Here is a 21,762-nt window from a genome sequence, read left to right as displayed (position 1 = left end):
GAGTAGTCAGAGGAGGCTTTTTTTTTTTTTTCAGGTCTGGGGATGGAATCCAGGGGCATTTGACCTCCGAGCTACATCCCCTGCCCTATTTTTTATTCTTTATTTTGAAACCGGGTCTCACTGAGTTGCAGAGGGCCTCACTAAGTAGCTGAGGCTGTCCGTGAACTATGATCCTCTGGTCTCAGCCTCCAGAATGCTGGGATTACAAGCATGCGCCACCACGCCCAGCCGACAGAGGAGTTTAATAGTACCTATCTCATAGGATTTTATAGAGAATTTTCAGACCAATCTATGTTAAATATTTGATATACTATCTCCAGAGGGGGAAAAATTTTGGTGCAGTACTGACAACTTGATTGATCTCTTCATATTACCCTAAGTGTCTGTCCTCCCTACCACATACAGGCTCCTGAAAACATTCTAGTTTTGTCAAAAACTTCTGAACTTCTTTATTACTGTTCAGAAATTAGAGAATACTTTGGCATAAGAAGATAAAAATGAGAAAATTGTATGAATAGAGCAAAAGATTTAGGTAAACAAATGAAAAAGGCATCATTTTTGAGTAAAAGACATTTTAAAAGACACACACGCACGTATGTGTGTATGTAAAATGTAAGGAATAATACAGTGAATATCCATGAACCTAACCCTCAGTTTTACTTTTTGTTTTCTTTTTTAAAACACTATTCTATCCCTTTTCCCATCAAAGAAAAGAGCAGTCCTGACTTTCTTGACTTCCCTTGCTTTCCTTATAGTTTTTTCCACAAAGGTGCAATTCCTAAACAATATATTGTTTAGCTTTATATAAAATAAAATTGTACATTATGTATTCTTGAACTTGCTTTTTTGACAAATATTTCTCAGTTTTATCCATATTACTCTGTGAGCTGTACTTTGTTTCACTGCATTTTATTGTATAACTGTAATGTAATTTTTCATTTAATTTACTGATGATGGAGCTTTGGGTTGCTTCTAGATTTTTTTCTGTTATTTCTAAGAGTACTGTGGTAAAGATTGGTTATGTTTGGTTATGTTTCATGGTGTCCATTTGCAAGTTTCTTGGATATATGTCTAGGAATATAATTTTTCTATCATAAGGCAAATACTATCAGGAAATGCTGAAATATTTTCAGGAGTGGTTCTATTAATTTATGCACCTACCATTAGTGTATAAATGTCCCAATTACTCTATATTTTAATTGACATTTGATAGAGTTAGGCTTTTAAATTTTGCCCATCAGCTTTGATGTAAAAATGGCATTTCATTGTGAATTCATACTTAGACAAAATGAGGTTCTCTTTTTTGGTTTCATAAATAAGTAGTCCCAAAGTGACCATGAGACTTATTTGGGATGTTTGGGAATACAAATTGTGAATATTATCATTTGAAACCTGTGGAGTTTTAGTTTTTTTGTTTGCTTAATACTTTTGTAGTATATAAGACCTTATTTGTTTTTCAAAATTAACTTGGTTGATTTTGTTTCACAACACAATTTGTGTATATTCTGAATTACTTGTGCATTGCTAGGCATGTATGTGTTCTACCACTGAATTACATCCTGAGCCTATTCTAAATTATTTCACTATTTAATGATGGAGACATCTAAGACATTCGTATGGTTTTGCCAAGAATTTTAAGTTTAGAAATTGAGCTCATAGCTGGGCGTGGTGGCGCATGCCTGTAATCCCTATACTTGGGAGGCTGACAAAGGAGGATTGCAGGTTCAAGGACAGCCTCAACCTGTAGTGACTTAATCCACCTACTGAGATTCTATTTAAAAATAAAAATAAAAAATAGGACTGGGCATGTAGCTTAGAGGTAGAATGCCCCAGGGTTCAATTCCTAGTACCACACACACAAAAAGAAATCATAAAAAGTATTATACATTAATCCTCTGTTTCTTCTTTTTATCTTTTAATTGGTAGAGATATTTACTTTTATTGTATACAAATCATTTGTCTTTTTTTTTGCTCTCAGGATTTTAATAAACTAAAGACAGAAAGGACTTTCTAAATTGATATCCCTTAAGCCACAAGATTGTATCCAATGCAATAAGGGAATAATTATATAGAATGACATTCTTAAAATAGGTTGGCCTCTGATGAGAACTCTTTTGCCAATTTAAAACAACGCCTTTTCTGTTTTAGCACCAGCATGCATGAGCGAGTGAACCGAACAGAAAGACAGTTTCGATCACTACCAGATAATCAACAGAAACTACTTCCTCAGTTTCTTCTTCACTTGGACAAGATCCGGAAATGCATTGATCATAATCAAGAAATACTACTGACCATTGTGAATGATTGCATACATATGTTTGAAAATAAAGAATATGGAGAAGATGTATGTGAAAGTTTATTCTATTTGCTTTTAAGATTTAACCTCTGTATTTTGAAGTCTTTAGGCTGTCTTCAGGATTTCAGTTTTATAATCCTGCACAGGCCATTTGCTCTACTTAGAGACAGCTTTCGCTGGTCTGTCGAGTCATTTGATTTGGCTTAATAGAACAGTATGGCAGAGATTGGATTTGTTGACTGATTTTGTTTGGTTTTCTAAAAAATACTAAGATAATTATTGGCGTTTTGGTGCGTTTTTGACATACTGTTTTAAATATTCTGGCATAAAATGTTAGTGACTTTAATTTTTATAAATGACTTTTCTATGTAAAAGTAATTTCCCTTGCTAAGCTTATTTACTTTTTCAGTGTCTTTTAACTGTTGGTCTTTTAACTTTTGACTTTAGGAAATTATTTTCACTTAAATCTCAAGGGACTGGCAGTAATAGAAACTGAAGTCCTTTTTTTGTATCCACAGGCTAGATACAGTTGGGCCACTCCAGTGTGAGCCTCTCCATGCTGCCCCACCAATGACCTGGAGGGACTTTCTTCCCTCTCTTAGAGGATAGGATGTTCGCTCTCCATAGCAGCTCAGTTCTGGTCCTCTCCTGAGTAAAGACTGCTTAATTATATGGTGGTTTTATGATTAATGAACCTTAAGCTGTTGAGGGTAGAAGTGAGACCACCAAATTCTTTTCCTTTAGGATCTCAAGCTGCACTTGAACCCCATTGAGGTGAGAGGCTAGTGATTTATCCACTAAACCACCCACATAGCCCCTTAGTAGCATGCTCATTTACCCATATTCAAAATCAACTCTCCAAAACTAACTTGAGTTCTGTTTTTTAAACAGGGGAATGGAAAGATTATGCCAGCATCTACATTTGACATGGATAAGTTAAAATCCACATTGAAACAGTTTGTGAGAGACTGGAGTGAAACTGGGAAAGCAGAAAGGGATGCCTGCTACCAGCCAATCATTAAAGAGATTTTAAAAAACTTTCCAAAAGAGAAATGGTAAATAGTACCTTGTTTTTAATGAATTCTTTAAGATGTGTAAGCACTTACTTTCTCTAAAAGACATTTCACAGTTTCAGTTCATTTTTATAGTTGCTCTGTGCCTTCATGGTTTGCATGTGTGTGTTGTGTTTGTTATTGGATGCTTTGTGTGAGGTTGCAGTTCACATTTTAAATAATTTCTGTAATAGTTATGGGAAATTATTTATAAAGAACCAAATAAAAAAATCACTGTCACTGATGTGCATCTTTTTATAATTTGCTGTAAAACTTTTTTGCAAAGCAAAAAGCAACAAACTTTAAGTTCTTGTCCTTATGACATAATTGTACAGCAAGAGACGTTCTTTCCTTTTTTGTGCCATGAACTCTTGAGTAGTCTGAAGTCCAATGTCTGCTTTTAAGGATAGCATTTGTAAATGAATAGAATAAAATGCATGAGGTTACAAATAAACCATTTACTTTGAAATGATGTTATCAAAAGACATGCTTTTTACATTTAAATTTTACAGTACAGTATTTTTATATTAAACACAGTGTAACAGCAAGTTTAATTATTGTAATATGAAAATACTGAATAGTGTATGCATTATCTTAAACATCAGCAACTGGTATGAAGTGAAAATAAATAGGATTTCTGTTGATAAAGTCACAGGTACTACTAAATTACTATTGTTTGTTGCTTGCATTCATAATTGAAAAAAATACAAGGATTAAGGTTAAGATGTATTGTTTTACCATTCCCTCGTAGACTCAGCTATTACATGCACACCCTTTTGGGTCCATTGATTCCAAGATTAGAACCTCTGTAACCTCTATAGAAAGTCTATACCTTGGAGAGAGCTGCTGGATGCAGTTAGTCTCTCATTTAAGTATTTCTGTAGAGAGGCTTCTTTTCTTCATCTTCTTCCTTGTTGATTGACAACTTTTTTTTTTCATACCAGAGATAGAACCCAGATGATTCTACCTCCAAGCTACACCTCCAGCCCTATTTTTTATTCTTTATTTTGAAACAGGATTTCACTAAATTGCAAAGGGCCTCACTAAGTAGCTGAGGCTGTCCACAAACTGCAATCCTCCTGTGAATCTTTTTTCTTGTAGCTTTTTATTGTGAAATAACTTCAAAATTACAGCTAAGTTGCATGAATTGTGCCATGTACTCTTTACTTACGTTTGTTAATTTTTAGGATCTTACCACATTTTTATGATTTCTACCTCCTTCCTTCCTCCACTGCCTTATATGTACATCTAAAAACCACACATACACATAGTTATTATCTAAGCCATTTGAAAGATTAGTTTGCATACACTAAGCTTTTTTACTGCTTAATGCCTGAAATTTTCTTTTATTTATTTATTGTGGTACTGGGGGTTGAACTCGGGGCACTCTACCTCTGAGTTTATTTCTGACAGAAAGGATATTCTCTTGCAGTTGTCAAATTGAGGAAATTTAACTTGAAACACTTTTATGGAATCTAACAGTGTATATTCAAAGTTTATAAGTTATCCTGGTAATGTTTTTTATAACATTTATTTTTCCATCCAATCTACAATCTAGTCTGGAATATTGTATTACATCTAACTGTTAGTTTTATTCTTTCATTTGAAACAGTTCCTTGGCTTTCAGGATATTGGCATTTTTGAAGAATATTTAGATATTATTTAATATTTATTTAAGTATCCTTTTCATACACAGAAGATAGCATGCTTTATATTTTATTAAGTGCTTTTCTTTTTTTCAAAGATTTCACATTCAGAGACATATAGTATTACTTGTTTAAAGTGTTGTGATTTCTCTCAGCTAAGTTTCTGGTAAGACTAGATCGAATTTTTATTTTTTATTTAGTGTGTGTGTGTGTGTGTGTGTGTGTGTGTGTGTGTGTGAGAGAGAGAGAGAGAGAGAGAGAGAGAGAGAGAGAGACAGACAGACAGACAGACACAGACAGAGAGAGAGAGAGAGAGAGAGAGAGAGAGAGAGAGAGAGAGAGAGAGAGAGAGAGAGATATGAAGGAGCGAACCCAGGAGCATTCTACCTCTGAGCTTCACCCCAGCCCTATTTTTTATGTTCCTATTTTTTATGTTTTATTTTGAAACGAGGTCTTGCTAAGTTGCTGCTAAGTGTCTCATTAAGTTGCTGAGGCTGGCAGTGAACCTGCAATCTTGTTTTAGCCTCCCCAGTATTGGGATTGCTGGTGTGTGCCACCACACCCAGCTCTCCTTAGGTAATTTTTGCATAGACCAATCTATGCTGTGCTGGTTGTGAAATGGTAATTTCATAACTTTACATTTAGCAGTCTTCATTGTACTGTCAGAAAGAGCCTTTCTTTTCCTCCTGTACATTTATTTCTCACCAAGAACTGTTGTATTCTGTGGATTATAATTCATTACTTTGTGTTTTTTATTTTGTTGTTCAAATTGCCTCAGATGTGGCCAGCAGGCATTCCTCTGAGTTCACTCTTTTGTATTTCTGTCATGCCCCAATATTTTATTTTGGGGGGAGAGGGAACAATAAGATATTTCAGGCCTGTCTTGTATTTTCTGGACTTTAGTGACAGCATTGGCTATTTCTGCCAGGTATGATGGTGTTTGCCTTTGATCCCAGTATTTGAGAGGCTGAGACAGTAGTATCATAGGTTTGAGGCCAGCTTCAGCAATGTAGTGAGACACTGTTTTAAAATAAAAAGGACTGAGGGTATAGTTCAGAGGTGGAATGCCACTGGGTTTAATACCAAAAAAAAAAAAAGCGCCCTTTCTCTAAGGATCTGATTCTAATGGTATATAAAAACCAAAATCTGACATTAAGCCAGTTCTTTATTTTTTTTATTTTTTATTTTTTGGCGAGTCTGGGGATGGAATCTAGAGGCATTTGACCTCTGAGCTAAACCCCCTGCCCAATTTTTTATTCTTTATTTTGAAACAAGGTCTCACTGAGTTGCGGAGGGCTTCACTAAGTAGCTGAGGCTGTCCGCGAACCACGATCCTCCGGTCTCAGTCTCCCAAGTGCTGGGATAACAAGCGTGTGCCACCATGCCCAGCTCAGTTCATTATTGCTAAGATTTCATTTGTTTCAAGACCTTCCAGTGGACAGGTACACATACTCAAATGCACACATCATGAATTTATACTGATAAGTGATGCCATTTGCAGCTCCAAGCGTGTCCCCTCTGTTTCCCCATCTCTGTATCTGTCTGCCTCTTTCCTCAGTGAGAACCCTAGCTTCCAATAACATCAGTGCATTCACACATTTGCTACAATGCACACACCGTGTTTTTACCATTGCTACATACATACCACCATGAAAAAGGAACCTCCTCAGAGTTCAGGATTTGCTAGCCGCTTTCCCCCTAGACTAAATGTAGATAGTAAAAATATTCTTCAGAATTTGGTCGTTAGCCTCCATTCCCTCCAAATATTTCTTTTATTTTGAGACTCAGTATGTTTAGGTTTGTTTGTTTACTTTTAGTTCTAGGTTTGTTGTGTTTTCTTCCATCCTTATTGATTTACTTTTTATTTTTTGACTCATGGATGATCAACTAGACAACACAAAACCAACAAGTGATAATCAGAAGGAACTGCCATTCCATCCCCTTTTCCTTCCATTCTTGCCATTCTACATCCCATGCTCAGTAATTAGTATCATTGTTTTCTGCCCCCCCCCAAAAAAAAACATGTTTGTTTGTTTAAATTACCCCTTGCATCATATGCAAAAAAAATAGCATGCTATATATCTTATTTTGTACTTTATCTACATTTCAGTCTAAGGAAATCTTCCTGTCTTTTCTTTTTTAATAGATGCAGAGTAACTCTTATTTAGGTGTACCATAGTTTATTCAAATAATCTGCTACCTTTGGCAATATCTTGCAATTAAAAATAATGCTACAATTAGTAATCTTATGTGTATTCATATTGTTGGTGGCATATTTTTAAATCTTCAGAAATGAGATTGCTAAATCCAGAAGAAAATGGGTGTATAGCTTGTAGTGTTCTAGCTATCTTATAGCTATGTAACAAATTATGACAAACATAACTTTTTAAAATAGGACACAGTTATTTCAGTTCCTCTGGTCAGGAGTGGTGGCTAACCTGGGTCTGCTGTGGAGGGCTTTACACGGCCGCATTCCAGTATCTTCTGGGTTGTGTTCTTACCTGGAGGCTGGACTGGGGAAACACCTGCTTTCAGGGTCCCTCATGCTGTTCCATTTTCTTCGGTGTGGCTGTAGGACGATAGGCCCTGGCTTCTCCCTGGCTGACAGCTAGAAACCTGGTTTATCTCCTAGAGGCAGCTGTGGTCCCTCGTCTTGTAGACTTTACTAACATAGCCACTAAGTTCTTCTAGCCAGCAGGGTGAGCCTCCATGTCAAGCTCTGTACAGATCCGTGCAGTCCAGGGGCAGTATCTCCTCACCTTTCCTATACTGTGTTGTTTACCAGCAAGTCACGGGTCCCACATCCCTCAAAAGGAAGTGACGTATTTAAAGGAATGGACAGCAGGACGTGGGGAGTTGGGGGTGGCATGTTAGATTCTTCTGCCACATTACTAGCACATTTCCGTTTAAGAGTTTTAAATTTTGCCATTCTAATAGCAACATATGAAAGTGCATGTTTACTAATAGCCCTGAGAAATATTAAACTTTTGAACTTTTACCAGTGTTGATGGGTATAAAATTGAATCTTGGCATAATTTTAAAATGCATTTGTCAGTTGGGTGTGGTGACGCACACTTGTAATCCCAGCATTTGGGCAGCTGAGACAGCAGGATCCAGGTTTGCAGACAGCCTCAGCTACTTAGGTGCTTTGCAACTCAGTGAGACCTGCTTCAAAGTAAAGAATGAAAAATAGGGAGCCAGGCGTGGTGGTGCACGCTTGTAATCCCATTTGGGAGGCTGAGACAGTAAGTAGGCTCATAGTTCACAGACAGCCTCTGCTACTACTAAGGGAGGCCCTTTGCAACTCAGTGAGACCCTGTTTCAAAATAAAGAATAAAAAATAGGGCTGAGGATGTAGCTCGGAGTTAGAATGCCCCTGGGTTCCATCCCCAATAACTAACACACACACACACACACACACACACACACACACACACACACACACACACTGGGGCTGTGGGTGTAGCTCAAATGTAGAACTCGAGCTACACCCACAGCCCCAGGTTCCAACCACAGTTGGGGAAAAAAAATACATTTCTCTTACAGGAGTGAAGACAAACATCTTTGTATGTTAAAAGACTTTTTTTTGTTTTGAGCATTATATATTCATGACTTTTCTCTATTTTTTTAATTGAGATGAAATACATATAATGAAAGTATTTTAAAGTAAGCAATTCAGCCGGGTGTGGTGGCACACGCTTGTAATCCCAGCATTCGGGAGGCTGAGACCAGAGGATCGCAGTTCGCGGACAGCCTCAGCTACTTAGTTAGGTCTTCTGCAACTTAGTGAGACCCTATTTCAAAAAAATAAAGAATAAAAAAATAGGGCAGGGGTATAACTTGGAGGTCAAATGCCCCTGGGTTCCATCCCCAAACCCGCAAAAAAAAAAAAAAAAAAAAAGCAATTCATGCCTGGGGTGGTGGAGCACGATTGTAATCCCAGCATTCAGGAGACTGAGACAGGAGAATCAGGGTTCGCGGACAGCCTCAACTACTTAGTGAGGTCCTTTGCAACTCAGTGAGACCCTGTTTCAAAATAAAGAATAAAAATAGGGCTGGGGGTGGAACTTGGAGGTAGAATGTCCCTGGGTTCCATCCCCAGTACCGCAAAAAAAAAAAAAAAAAAAAAAAGAATTAAAAATACTAAAACAGAGTAAGCAATTCAAGACTGGGTATAGTTCCACGGTAGAATGGCAGAGTAGTAGAGAGGTATCTGGGTTAAAACACCAACAAAAACAGTTCTTTTTAGCCAAGCTTGGTGGTGCGTTTTGGGACTGAGACAGGGTTACAGGTTCAAAGTCAGCTTCAGCAACTTTGTTTCCAAATAAAAAATAGGGCTGAGGATGTAGCCCAGAGGTAGAATGCTCCTGGGTTCAATCTCCAGCACCACACATAGTCACAAAAATTCCTTGTGGCATTATAGTATTATGCATCTGTCACCTCTCCAGTTAGAGTATTTTCATCAACCCAAAATGAAACCCCATACCCTGTAAGCAGTTACTCTCGTTCTCCCCACTGTTTTTCAGTTTGTGCTCTCCCACACCTCTTTTTCAGTGGTTTGAGTCTGAAGTACCGTAGATGTAGTTTTCTTTGTACTTCTCCTACTTGGAGTTAGTCGTGCTCCTTGGTGTTTGTTTTGGGTAGATCTGCATCAGTTCAGAAATTGTTTGCTATTGTCTTTTTACATTATTTCCCCACCCTGAAATATTCTCTTTGTTTTATAATGAAACTAAGACATTCTTTCTTTCAGTTATACCCCAGCCCTTTTTTTATTTTTTAATTTGATGTAAGGACTCAAAAACCCATGATCTTTCTCAGTCTCCCAAGTATAAGATTACAGGTGTGTACCACCACACTTGGCCTAAATGTTACTGTCATCTTTTCTGGAACTCCATTTAAACATATATATGTTTTAAACTGTTTGATAATACTCTCACTTACATTTCAGATAGCTCTTTTTTCTTACTATGCCAATGCCCAACTCTTTTATGTTCTCTTGAACGCTTATTCTCATAGCATTTTCTTGCATGTCTCCGTTCCTTTATTCATATGTTCATTCATTCATTTTAATTGTGTGAGTGTGGTCCAGAGGAGTCACCCCAGGAGCTTTTTACCTCCAAGTTATATCCCCAGCCCTTTTTATTTTTTGTTTTGAAAAAGGATCTCTAGATTCCTAAGAGTCTCACTGTGTGGCTGAGGCTGTTCAAGAACCTGTGATCCTCCTGTTTCAGCCTCCCAAGTACTGGGAGTACAGGCATGTGCCACTACACCCAGTTTGTTTAATAATTTTTTAATTGAATGCCAGACATGACATGCACATGAATAGCAGAAACAAAGTACATCATATTAACGGCCAGGAAAAAAAGGCATTTTCCATCATCTTTCAGGCCACTAGTGTGAGAGACTGAGCAAATAGTTTTTCCTCAAATTTCTGATATGCTTGCATGTATTAGCTGCTTCAGTTATTAAGAAAATTTTGCCCATAAACTTTGCACCTAGAAATATGTAAAAATATTGTCATTTTCTAGGAAAGGAAATAGTTTCTGAAATTTCATATGCATTTCACCTTTTATTTCATGCACATTGACTTTAGCATCTTCCTGAAGCAGAGTAATAAAATTTTTACAACATTAAGAAGTAAGTACTTGGAGCTGGGCGAAATGGTGCCTGCCTGTAATCCCAGTACTTGGAAGGCTTGTAATCCTATTACTTGTCCTCAGGTTTGAGGACAGCCTCAGCAAATAGTGAGACTCAGCAACCTAGCAAGACCTTGTTTAAAAAAAAAAAGGATTGGGGTGTGACTCAGAGGTAGAATGTGCTTTGATTCAATCCCCAGGACCACACACACACACAGAAAAGTACTTGGACTGTCAATGTTTCAAACATTGACAGTTGATGAGCTATTGATGAGCAGTTGATGAGCTATTGTGTCCACAGGAACCCATTAATGTATTGGTATTTGTCACCTGTTAAGGGTAGAAATAAGGCATTTTGTTGATTAGTCAGCTTTTAACATGTAATGGCTGCTAATTCACTTTGTTTGAATACCTGTATGGTATGTAGATTATTTTTAGTTAAATAAATCACCCACAGTATATCTGCTTGTGGTCAGTAATATTTTTGACATGTTGTGCTATAATTTCTTTCTGAATAAGCAGTTGAAGGAGTAATAGACTCATTATATATTTGTGATTTATATATCACTTAGTTTTCATTACTTTTATTTTATTGTTAATGATAATTAAGGCACTATTGATTTCTGATTTTTTAAAATAATTTTTCAAATTTATAGTGAAGTGGTGTGAGACTTAGAAATAGTTGAGTAAGTAAGGAACATTGGAAGCATAGTTGAGTTTATAATTCTGGCCATGTTACCAGAACTGAAAATAAAATATTTTCATGTTTCTGTGTTTAAAAACTGAGGTATAAGATTCAGAAGTAGTACAGCTAATGACTTACTGCCTTTTTAAAATATTGTGCCTTGTAGACATAATTTAGAAAGAAGTTTATTCATAGTATTTAAGAAGCTAGGCAAATTCAAATACTTGAACCACTAGAAATATTTATGATAAGAATATTCTGTGTGGGGTATTAGTGATGGAACCCAGGGGTATTACACACACGCGCTTTTATTTTGAGACAGGGCCTCCCTAAATTGTTCAGGCCAGCCTTGAATTGTAATCTTCCTGTCTTGAGTTGTTGGGATTAAAGGCATTCTCTGCCACATCTGGCTTATAGTATTTTTTTTTTTTTCCAATACTGGGGATATAACCCAGGGGCATTCTACCTCTGAGCTACACCCCCAGCCCTTTTTTTTTTTTTAATGGTACTGGGGTTCCTGGAAACCCTTCTTTCTACCTTTGGGGTACACTCCCAGACCTATTTGGAAACAGGGTCTCTTAAGCCAGCAGGGCTAGCTTCGAACCTGTATGATTCTCCTGTCTCCACCTCCCAAGCGTGGGGATTATAAGCGTGCGCCACCACACCCGGCCCTATTTTTTATTTTATATTTTGAAACAGGGTCTCACTGGGTTGCAAAGAGCCTCATTGAGTAGCTGAGGCTGTCCACAAACCATGATCCTCCAGTCTCAGCCTCCCGAATGCTGGGATTACAAGGGTGTGCCACCACGCCCGGCTGTGATACTCTTTTTTTTTTTTTGGTGGTGGTACTGGGGTTTCTGGAAACCTCCTACCTCCGGGCTACACTCTCAGACACCTGTTTTTTATATTTTTTATTTGGAAACAGGGTCTCTGAAGCCAGCAAGGCTAGCTTTGAACCTGTGCAATTCTCCTGTCTCTGCCTCCCAAGCGTGGGATTTACAAGCCTGCGCCACCATGCCGGGCTTATGATACTCTTTGACAAGCTTTTTATTTATAGTTTTTTGTGTTCACAGATTTGTTTTTACATTTTATATTCAGTATTAGTAAAGAGACTGGATGCTTGTAGTGCTTTTTTCTTTGTACTGGAAATTGAACCCAGAAACATTCTACCTCTAGGAGCTACACCCTCAGCTTATTTTATTTCTTGTTTTGAAACAGGGTTTCACTAGGTTCCAAAATCTCTCCTAAATTGCTGAGGCTCATCTTGAACCTGCCATTCTCCTGTCCCTTCCTGGAATTCAGCCTTCCATACAGTGGGATCATTGATTTTGATTTTTTTTATTTTGCATGTATTACTCCCTTGTTGAATATGGTGTTTGCAAGGATTTTCTCTTATCCTGGCTGAGAAAAAATGTTTTTGTTCCTTTGGACACAATAGTTCGTCAACTGCTGAAAAGGTGACTATACTTTTATGCGTTGAGAGTCCAAGTACTACTTTGTGTGTTGGGGGTATTGGGGGTTGAATCAAGGAGTGTTGTACCTCTGAGCTACCCCCAACCCTGTTTTTTTTTTTTTTTTTTGTGTGTGTGTGTGTGTGTTTGTTGTTGTTCTTTGGTGGTACTGGGGTTCCTGGAAACCCTTCTACCTCTGGGCTACACTCCCAGACCTATTTTTTAATATTTTATTTGGAAACAGGGTCTCCTAAGTCAGCAAGGCTGGCTTCGAACCTGCGCGATCCTCCTGTCTCCACCTCCCAAGCGCGGGGATTACAAGTGTGCGTCACCACGCCCGGCTAAACTTTTTTTATTTTGAAACAGGATCTTGCTAGGTTGCTGAATGTCTCACTATTTGCTGAGGCTGACCTCAGCCTAGGTAGGACAATTTCTTCTATCCTGATTGATTTTCATTTTGTTTGTTTGTTTGTTTTGTTTTGTTTTGTTTTGTTGGTGGTACTGGCATTCCCGGAAGCCCTTCTACCTCCAGGCTACACTCCCAGACCTATTTTTACATTTTTATTTGGAAACACGGTGTCCTAAGCCAGCGCACATGGCTGGCTTCGAACCTGCGCAATCCTCCTGTCTCCGTCTCCCAAGCACGGGGATTACAAGCGGGCACCACCACGTCCCGCTTTTTTCCACTTTTTTAAAGTGACATCTTACATTACTTGATTTTGTTATGTTAAACCACCCTTGTATCACCCTATCACCCAATAAATCCCACTTGTTTATGGTTAATCTTTTTTTTTTTTAATTTGTCGATTTTTTTTGTGTGTGTGTGGTACTGTAGATGGAACTCAGAGGCAGTCTACCTCTAAGCTGCACCCCCAGCCCTAATTTTTATTCTTTATTTTGAAACCAGGTCTCACTGAGTTGCAGAGGACCCTCACTAAGTAGCTGAGGCTGTTCATGAACCCCAATCAATCCTCTGGTCTCAGCCTCCCGAATACTGGGATTACAAGCATGCGCCACCACACCTGGCTTAATTTGTTGATTTTTATTTGCTATTATTTAGAATTTTTACATTTATTTTTATAAGCAATATTGACCTGTAATTTTCTTTTCTTATGATTTTAATCTGATTTTGATATCAGGCAATACCAACCTCATAGAATAAATTAGTACACGTTCTTGCTTCAGTTTTCTGAAATTGAGAAGGATTGGTGTTGATTCTTCTGTAATATTTGGTGGAATTTACTCATGAACCCACCTGGTCCAGGAATTCTCTTTGTGAGGAGTGATCATTGCCTTTTTGCCCATGAAATATGATGCTGACGACAATCTGCTTTTAATGCTTTTCTGTAAGATATCTTCCTCAGTAAGAATTGTTTTGAAATTCATGGCTTAATTTATAATAAGAAGTACACAGTTCTTAAATGCTATTCTTGCTTAGTAAATTCTAGTAAAGGTTATTTTTGTGAGGAGCTTGGTGGGAATCAATCCAGGGCCTCATACATGCTTCACAAGTACTCTACCACTGCGCCCTACTCATAGTTCCTATATTCATAGTTTTTTAAAATCAGTGGTAGTACATTAAGTATCATATAGCTTTTATGTGTGGGGGGTAGAGAATTGAACCCTGGGCATTCCTAACCTGAACTATTCCTCCAGCCCTATTTATTTCAAAACAAGATCTCATGAAGTTGCAGAGGGCCTCACATTGCAGAGGCTGGCCACAAAGCTGAGATTCTTCTGTCATAGCCTCCCAAGTACTGGGTTTAAAAACTGTGTGCCACCATGCCTGGCTGTTATTTACTATAGTTATGATATACTCTCTTCTGTTAAATTATTTTTCCTTAGGTTTTATTTTATTTTTTGTGGTACTGGGGGTGGAACCCAGGGGCTTTTCTACCTCTGGGCTATACTCCCAGACCTATTTTATACTTTATTTGGAAACAGGGTCTCACTAGGTTGCTGAGAGCCTCACTCAGTAGCTGAGGCTGGCTTCGAACCTGTGGGATCCTCCTGTCTCAGCCTCCCCAAGGGCTGGGATTATAGGTGTCCACTACCACATCTGGCTCTAAGGCATAATTTTATTTTATTTATTTATTTATTTGGTGGTACTGGGATTGGAACTCAGGGGCTTTCTACCTCCGGGGTATACTCCCAGACCTATTTTATATTTTATTTGGAAACAGAGTCTCACTAAGTTGCTGAGAGCCTAAGTAACTGAGGCTGGCTTCAAACCTGTGTGATCCTCCTGTCTCAGCCTCCCAAGCGCAGGGATTACAAGCATGTACCACCACACCTGGCCATTATTTTCAAAATAAAAGAATAATTAAACTTTTTTTTTTAATAGGTAAAACGGTTCACAGAATTCTAAATCTAAAAGATTTCAAGGGATGTTTCCCTCCCACCCACCCAATTCCCATTTCTGAAAGTACTGTCATAAAAGTAGAGAGGGAGTACATAAACTTTAAATGAAGCACACTAGTAAAATATATAATTTTGCCATCCCAGTGTGAAAATTACATATTTCTTTTTACATCATTTGTTGTACTTGTTTGATTTAAATGTCTTTCTTAAGAGTAGATAAGATTAGCTAGGCGTGTTGGCACAGGCTTGTAATCCCAGCATTCAGAAGGCTGAGACGGAGGATCAGAGGATCGTGGTTCCTGGACACCCTCAGTTGCTTAGTGAGGCCCTCTGTAACTTAGTGGGATCCTGTTTCAAAATAATAAAAAAATAGGGCAGGGGGTGTAGCTCAGAGGTCGAATGCCTCTGGGTTCCACTACCAGACCTGCAAAAAAAAAAAAAAGAGTAGGTCTAGCCTGGTTCTGATAAATCCTGGGCAACTTTGGGTCTCAGATACATTCTTTGTGCCACAGTGAACAGATGGGAATTTGACGTTTTTATACTCAGGCTGGATTTGACTCAGATTTATGTCAACCAGCCTTTTGACTGTGTTCTGATCTTTTTAAAATTTCAATAAAGGCTATTTCCTTGCCTCCCCCCGCCCCTTTTCTTCTGTTATCTGGTACTGGGGACTCAAGCCCGCTTTATTTTTGAGACAAGGTCTTGCTAAATTGCCTGGACTGGCCTGGATTTCAGAATCCTCCTGTCTCAGGCTCCTGAGTTGCTGCAGTTATAGATGTGTCCCACCATGCCCCACAAAGGCTTTTTCTAACTGACCCGTCTATGAAAGATAATGTATACATATTATGTATATAACTATATTTGTGATCTTAAGATAGTTTTTCTTATGAAAACATACTTGCTTTTAGTTTTTCCAGTTTATTACTATTTTTAATATGCCTAGTTTAAAAGTACATGCAACTTTGAAGTCAAAGACTTCGGGTCTATTTGTTACGGAAATGCTCTATATATTGTGTTGTATGCCAAGTATTTCAGTGGTTATTAGCTTCTGGTTTGTTTTTAAAATTAATTTTGAACTCTGCCCATTGAAAATAATGAATTAGTCAAAATAGTATCAAGTTTTGAAGTATCTAATCATTTAAGAATTTAATGCTATAAAATGCTAAGGAAAGATAGACTCTTATGTACCTGGCTTGTCTGGAGAGAGTTATCAACACATGTGATTATGAATCACATTTTCTTATGAATCCTGAAAGTTTTGACAATTTTTTTTTAGATCTTAATTTTATTGGCCCCCCCCCTTTTTTTTTTTTTTTTTTTTGGTGGTACTGGGGTTTGGAACCCTTCTACCTCTGGGCTATATTCCCAGACCTAATTTTTATTTGGAAACAGGGTCTCTTAAGCCAGCAAGGTTGGCTTTGAACCTTCGTGATCTTCTTGTCTTCGCCTCCCAAACAAGGAGATGGATTACAATCATGTGGGGAGGGGGGGATTACAATCATGCGCCACCACGCCCGGCTGGCCCATTCTTTATTAGAAGAATTTGGAAGCTGGCAATGGTGGTGCATACCTATAATCCTGGTACTTGAGAGGCTGAGATAGAAGGATCACCAGTTTGAGGTTAGCCTCACCAACTTAGTGTGAGAATCTGTTTCAAAATTAAAAAAAAAAAAAAAAAAAAAAAAGGAAGCCAGGCGTGGTGGCGCACGCTTGTAATCCCAGCATTCCGGAGGCTGAGACCATTCCGGAGGCTGAGACCGAAGGATCACAGTTCGCAGACAGCCTCAGCTACTTAGTGAGGCCCTGTGCAACTCAATGAGACCTGGTTTCAAAATAAAGAATAAAAAATAGGGCAGGGGGTATAGCTTGGAGGTCGAATGCCCCTGGGTTCCAACCCCACACCCGCAAAAAAAAGGGGGGGGGCTGAGGATATAGCTCAGAGGCAGAATACCTCTGGGTTCAATCTCCAGTATCAAAAAAGATAGAAACAAAAGAATTTGGTGTTCTATTTTGTTTCTGTTATGTTTTGGCATTTCCTTGTACTCAAGAAGAAGCACTAATATACTCTGTTGACTTGAATAATTTTTTTCTTTTACATAGTTGAACATTAAGGGAAAAAATATTCTGAGCTTTAATTTTTTTTTCTACTTAGATTAAAATAAAGAATGTAAATTATAATTTATGAGAGGATTCTGTTAGCTAAATGGAACCCTTTCTTTTTTTGTGTGTGTGGTACTAGGGATGGAACCCAGGGGCATTTTACCTTCAAGCTCTACCCCCAGCCCTATTTTTTATTCCTTACTTTGAAACAGGGTCTCACATGAGTTGTAAAGGGCCTCACTAAGTAGCTGAGGCTGTCTGCAAGCCTGGGTCCTCCTGTCACCACGCCCAGCTTAAAGGAACCCTTTTGGAAAGAGAAAAATAGAGGAAGTATAAACTGCCAAGCAAGCAATGCAGTATTATTTTAGAGGCTGAAAGTAGATGTCTCCCTCATCCTAAAAGTCATAGCTGAAAACAAGTATTTTTTAGATCAAATTTTCAATTGTTAATAAATCTAGGATAATAAACCCAGTGATAAAACAATTCAACACTAAAAACCCAGTAGAAAAACAATAAATACTTCACAGAAAAAAATGCAAGACATTCAATCACACAAGAAAATGCAAATGAAAACACATTAAGAAGGCATTGTTAACATACTTTATTGTGAAGATTGGAAAGATAACTTCTAGGGAAGATGTAGGTAAACATGTTGCTGGTGGAAGATTAGATTATTAAAAGCCATTGTGGTGGCACTTCAGCAAATACTTGTCAAGATGCAAGTGCTGTTTTCATTCTTGTAGTTCATTTTCAGTAAAGCTATTCTACACATGTGGAAATTGATGCCAATGGCATTAGTTTTAACATAAGAGCAAAAGATTAGCAATGATCTAAATGTCTTTAATTGCGCTTTGGTAAATTATAGTACCATCATGTAGTGGAATTAAGAAAGCTCTGTTTTCTTCTAGGACTAGAGGCTTAAGGTGCATTAGATGGGAGGTTGGCTAACTTTTTAAAGCATCATATAATACATATTTTAGGTTGTGCAGGTAGTGTGCTCTGTTGCCAGGAAATGCTACCATAAATAGTACTTAAATGAGCTCCGTAGTGTGTGCCTATGAGCTCAGCTACTTAGGAGGATGACAAGTCTGAGGCCAGCCTGGGCAACTTTTAGACCCTCTCTCAAAATTTTTATAAAGGGTGGAGAATCCTCAGTGATGGAGTGTTAGCCTCACATGTATGAGGTTTTAGATTTGATCCTCATCACACACACAATATGACAAAAGAAAAACAAAAAATAAACAAAAACCGGTGCTTAGGTAGTGGAATGGTCATGTTCCGATAAAATCTTATTTTCAAAAACAAGTGACTGGCCTACAGGACACAGTTGCTGATTTATGCATGCATTAGATGAAAGAAACAAAGCAAAGAACTTGGTATTAAGTTGAGCAGGTAAACCTGGCGTGGTGGCGCACGCTTGTAATCCCAGCATTCGGGAGGCTGAGACCCGAGGATCGTGGTTCCAGACAGCCTCAGCTACCTAGTGAGGCTCTCTGCAACTCAGTGAGACCCAGTTTCAAAATAAAGAATAAAAAATAGGGCAGAGGGTGTAGCTTGGAGGTTGAATGCCCCTGGGTTCCACCCTCGGACCCGCAAAATAAATAAATAATAAATAACTTGAGCAGGTATATGAAGGAGCACTGATGGCACAGAGGAGTGAGTTTTAAGGGTGCCTGGGATATTTGGGGATGATAGGTGAGGTAGAAATTTATATTAAAATGATAATAATTTAAACTGAGCTTCTGTAAGTATGCAGAGGCTCTAAAGACTAAGATGAGAAGGTCCTAGAAGTTGCCCTGAAATAAGTTCTTTTTTGGGAACCGGTAAAGAGGTAAGTTGGGACTGTAGTTTTGAAGGCAATAGACTACTGATTTATAACTAACTTTCAGTGATGTATAATAGCAGTTCCAATACCTAGCTCTAGTGAACCTTGACATTTTACCATATTTTCTTCAGATTATTTATTTGTGGTATTGGGGATGGAACCCAAGGGCATTCTGCCTCCAAGCTACACCCCCAGCCCTTTTTTTTTTTTTTTGGTGGTACTGGGGATGGAACCCAGGGGCCTTCTACCTCTGGGCTACACTCCCAGCCCTATTTTATATTTTATTTGGAAACAGGGTCTCTTAAGTCAGCTGAGGCTGGCTTTGAACCTGCACAATCCTCCTGTCTCAGCCTCCCAAGAGCGGGGATTACAAGTTTGCGCCACCACGCCCGGCAATTTTTTATTTTGTATTTTGAAACAGGGTCTCACTGAGTTGCAAAGGGCCTCACTAAGTAGCTGAGGCTGCCCTCGAACTACAAACCTCCTGTCTCAGCCTTCCAAATGCTGGGATTGCAAGTGTGTTCCTCCACACCCTGCTTCAGATTTATTTTTTGAAAGAAGCTTATTCAGAGCACCACGTTCCACTTCTTTTGTAATAACCACTAACATGCATTTCCTTTGTTTTTATCAACTTGCATTGTTAAACTGACTAAATGTTTATCCCTTAAAAATACAGTATAGAAAGCCGGGCGTGGTGGTGCACGCTTGTAATCCCCACACTTGGAGGCTGAGACAGGAGGATCGCACAGATTTCAAGCCAGCCTCAGCTACTTAGTGAAGCTCTCAGCAACTTAGTGAGACCCTGTTTCCAAATAAAATATTAAAAAAATAGGTCTGGGAGTATAGCCCAGAGGTAGAAAGCCTCTGGGTTCCACCTCCAGTACCACACACACACACACACACACACACACACATACACACACACACTAATACAGTATAGGGGTCAGCGGTAGAGTGCACACACGCATGAGGACCTCAGTTCTTGAGCTTCCAAAAACAAAACAAAATACTACATTGTTAGGACCTAGGTGCCAAGATACATGCCAGTAATCCCAGCTACAAGGGAGGCTGAGGAAAAATCACTTGGGCCTGGGATTCAAGACCTGGGCACAGTGACACCCAAGACAAAACACCCCTTTGACATGGTTTTAGAGGGTTTTTTGTTGTTTGTTTGTTTTCCCAAGTGTGGGGATTACAAGCGTGCACCACCACCCCTAGCTAGTTTTAGAGTTTTTTTTAACGGTCACAGTACCATTTCACAGTTGTGTTTTGCTAAGTGTAATGGGGTAGGGGCGGCAGTGCTGGGGACTGATTGAAGCAGGGCCTTGAGCATGCCTGTGATCTGTCACTGAGCTAGCCAGAGCTCAGTGGAATACAGATCCCCACTATTCAACAGAAGCATAATGCAGCCCACAAGTGCAAGGCACGTATGTAATTTTATATTTTCTGGTAGCTACATTAAAAGATGTAATAGAAATAAGTGAAATTAATAATGTACTTATCACAATATATCCTGTTATTTCAACATATAATCAATGTAAAAGATTATTAATGATATATATATATATATATATATATATATATATTTTTTTTTTTTTTTTTCGGTACAGGGGATGTGGAACCCAGGGGCATTCTACCTTTGAGCTCCACCCCCAGCCCTATTTTTATTCTTTATTTTGAAATGGGATCTCACTGAGTTGCAAAGGGCCTCACTAGCAGAAGCTGTCCAAGAACTGTGATCCTTCTGTCCCAGCCTTCCAAATGCTGGGATTACAAGTGTGCGCCATCACGCCCAGCCTGAAATATATTTTAATATCTTTGTATATCAACTCTTTAAAATCTTTTATTTTTCACTTACAACACATCTCAATTTGTACATTTTAGGTGTTTTCGTAGTAGTCACAGGTAGGTGGTAGCTGTGATTCACAAAACCCACTTTGGGTGCTTAAAAATGCGTATATTCTTACCACCAGGGGGCAGCCAAGTGTCATCATTTTTCCCCCCCCAGGTCTGGGCATTGAACCCAGAGGCATTTGACCTCAGAGCTACACCCTTGTCCCCAGTTTTTACTCTTTACATTTTTGAAACAGGGTCTAAGTTTCAAAGGGCCTCACTAAGTGACTGAGGCTGTCCGCAAGCCACGATCCTCCAGTCTCAGCCTCCCAAATGCTGGGATTACAAGTGTGCGCCACCATGCCCAGCTAAGTGTCACCATCTTGATAGAACAAAACAGTATTTGATGTTGGTGTTTCTTTGCTTTTTTTTTTGTTTGTTTTTTTGTTTTGTTTTGTTTTGCGGGTCTTGGAATGGAACCCAGAGGCATTTGACCTTCTAGCTACACCCCATGCCCCATTTTTTATTCTATATTTTGAAACAGGGTGTCATTGAGTTGCAAAGGGCCTCACTAAGTAGCTGAGGCTATCTGTGGTCTGGTTTCAGCCTCCCAAATTTTGGTATCACAAGTGTGTTGATGTTTTTGATGTTGGTGTTTTCTAATCTATTCTAATTATAAAGGTCATTCTGTATATAAAGTAAACCTGTATCAAGAACAGTGTTTAGGCCGGGCTGGTGGTGCACGCTTAGAATCCCAGCATTTGGGAGGCTGAGACTGGAGGATCGCGGTTCGTGGACAGCCTCAGCTACTTAGTGAGACCCTGTTTCAAAATAAAGAATAAAAAAAATAGGACAGGGGATATAACTTGGTGGTCAA

The 21,762-nt window shown here is 38.7% G+C and overlaps 1 protein-coding gene across 2 annotated transcripts in view; it reads left to right on the top strand.

Annotated features, from left to right (window-relative positions):
• CARNMT1 (carnosine N-methyltransferase 1) overlaps positions 1-21,762 on the top strand; it is a gene marked incomplete at both ends in the record, with an annotated part of 40,697 nt that overhangs the window by 6,450 nt on the left and 12,485 nt on the right. For both annotated transcript variants that reach the window (XM_080709198.1, XM_080709197.1), the window contains 2 exons: positions 2,149-2,344; positions 3,188-3,351. In XM_080709198.1, coding sequence (XP_080565324.1) covers positions 2,149-2,344; positions 3,188-3,351 — 360 coding nt within the window. The remainder of the gene's footprint in view (positions 1-2,148; positions 2,345-3,187; positions 3,352-21,762) is intronic.

Source organism: Muscardinus avellanarius (assembly GCF_963383645.1).
Source record: "Muscardinus avellanarius genome assembly, chromosome: 13".
NCBI classification, from domain to species: domain Eukaryota; kingdom Metazoa; phylum Chordata; class Mammalia; order Rodentia; family Gliridae; genus Muscardinus; species Muscardinus avellanarius.
The sequence above is the reverse complement of the archived record's forward strand: the minus strand, read 5'-3'. Positions and strand labels throughout refer to the sequence as shown.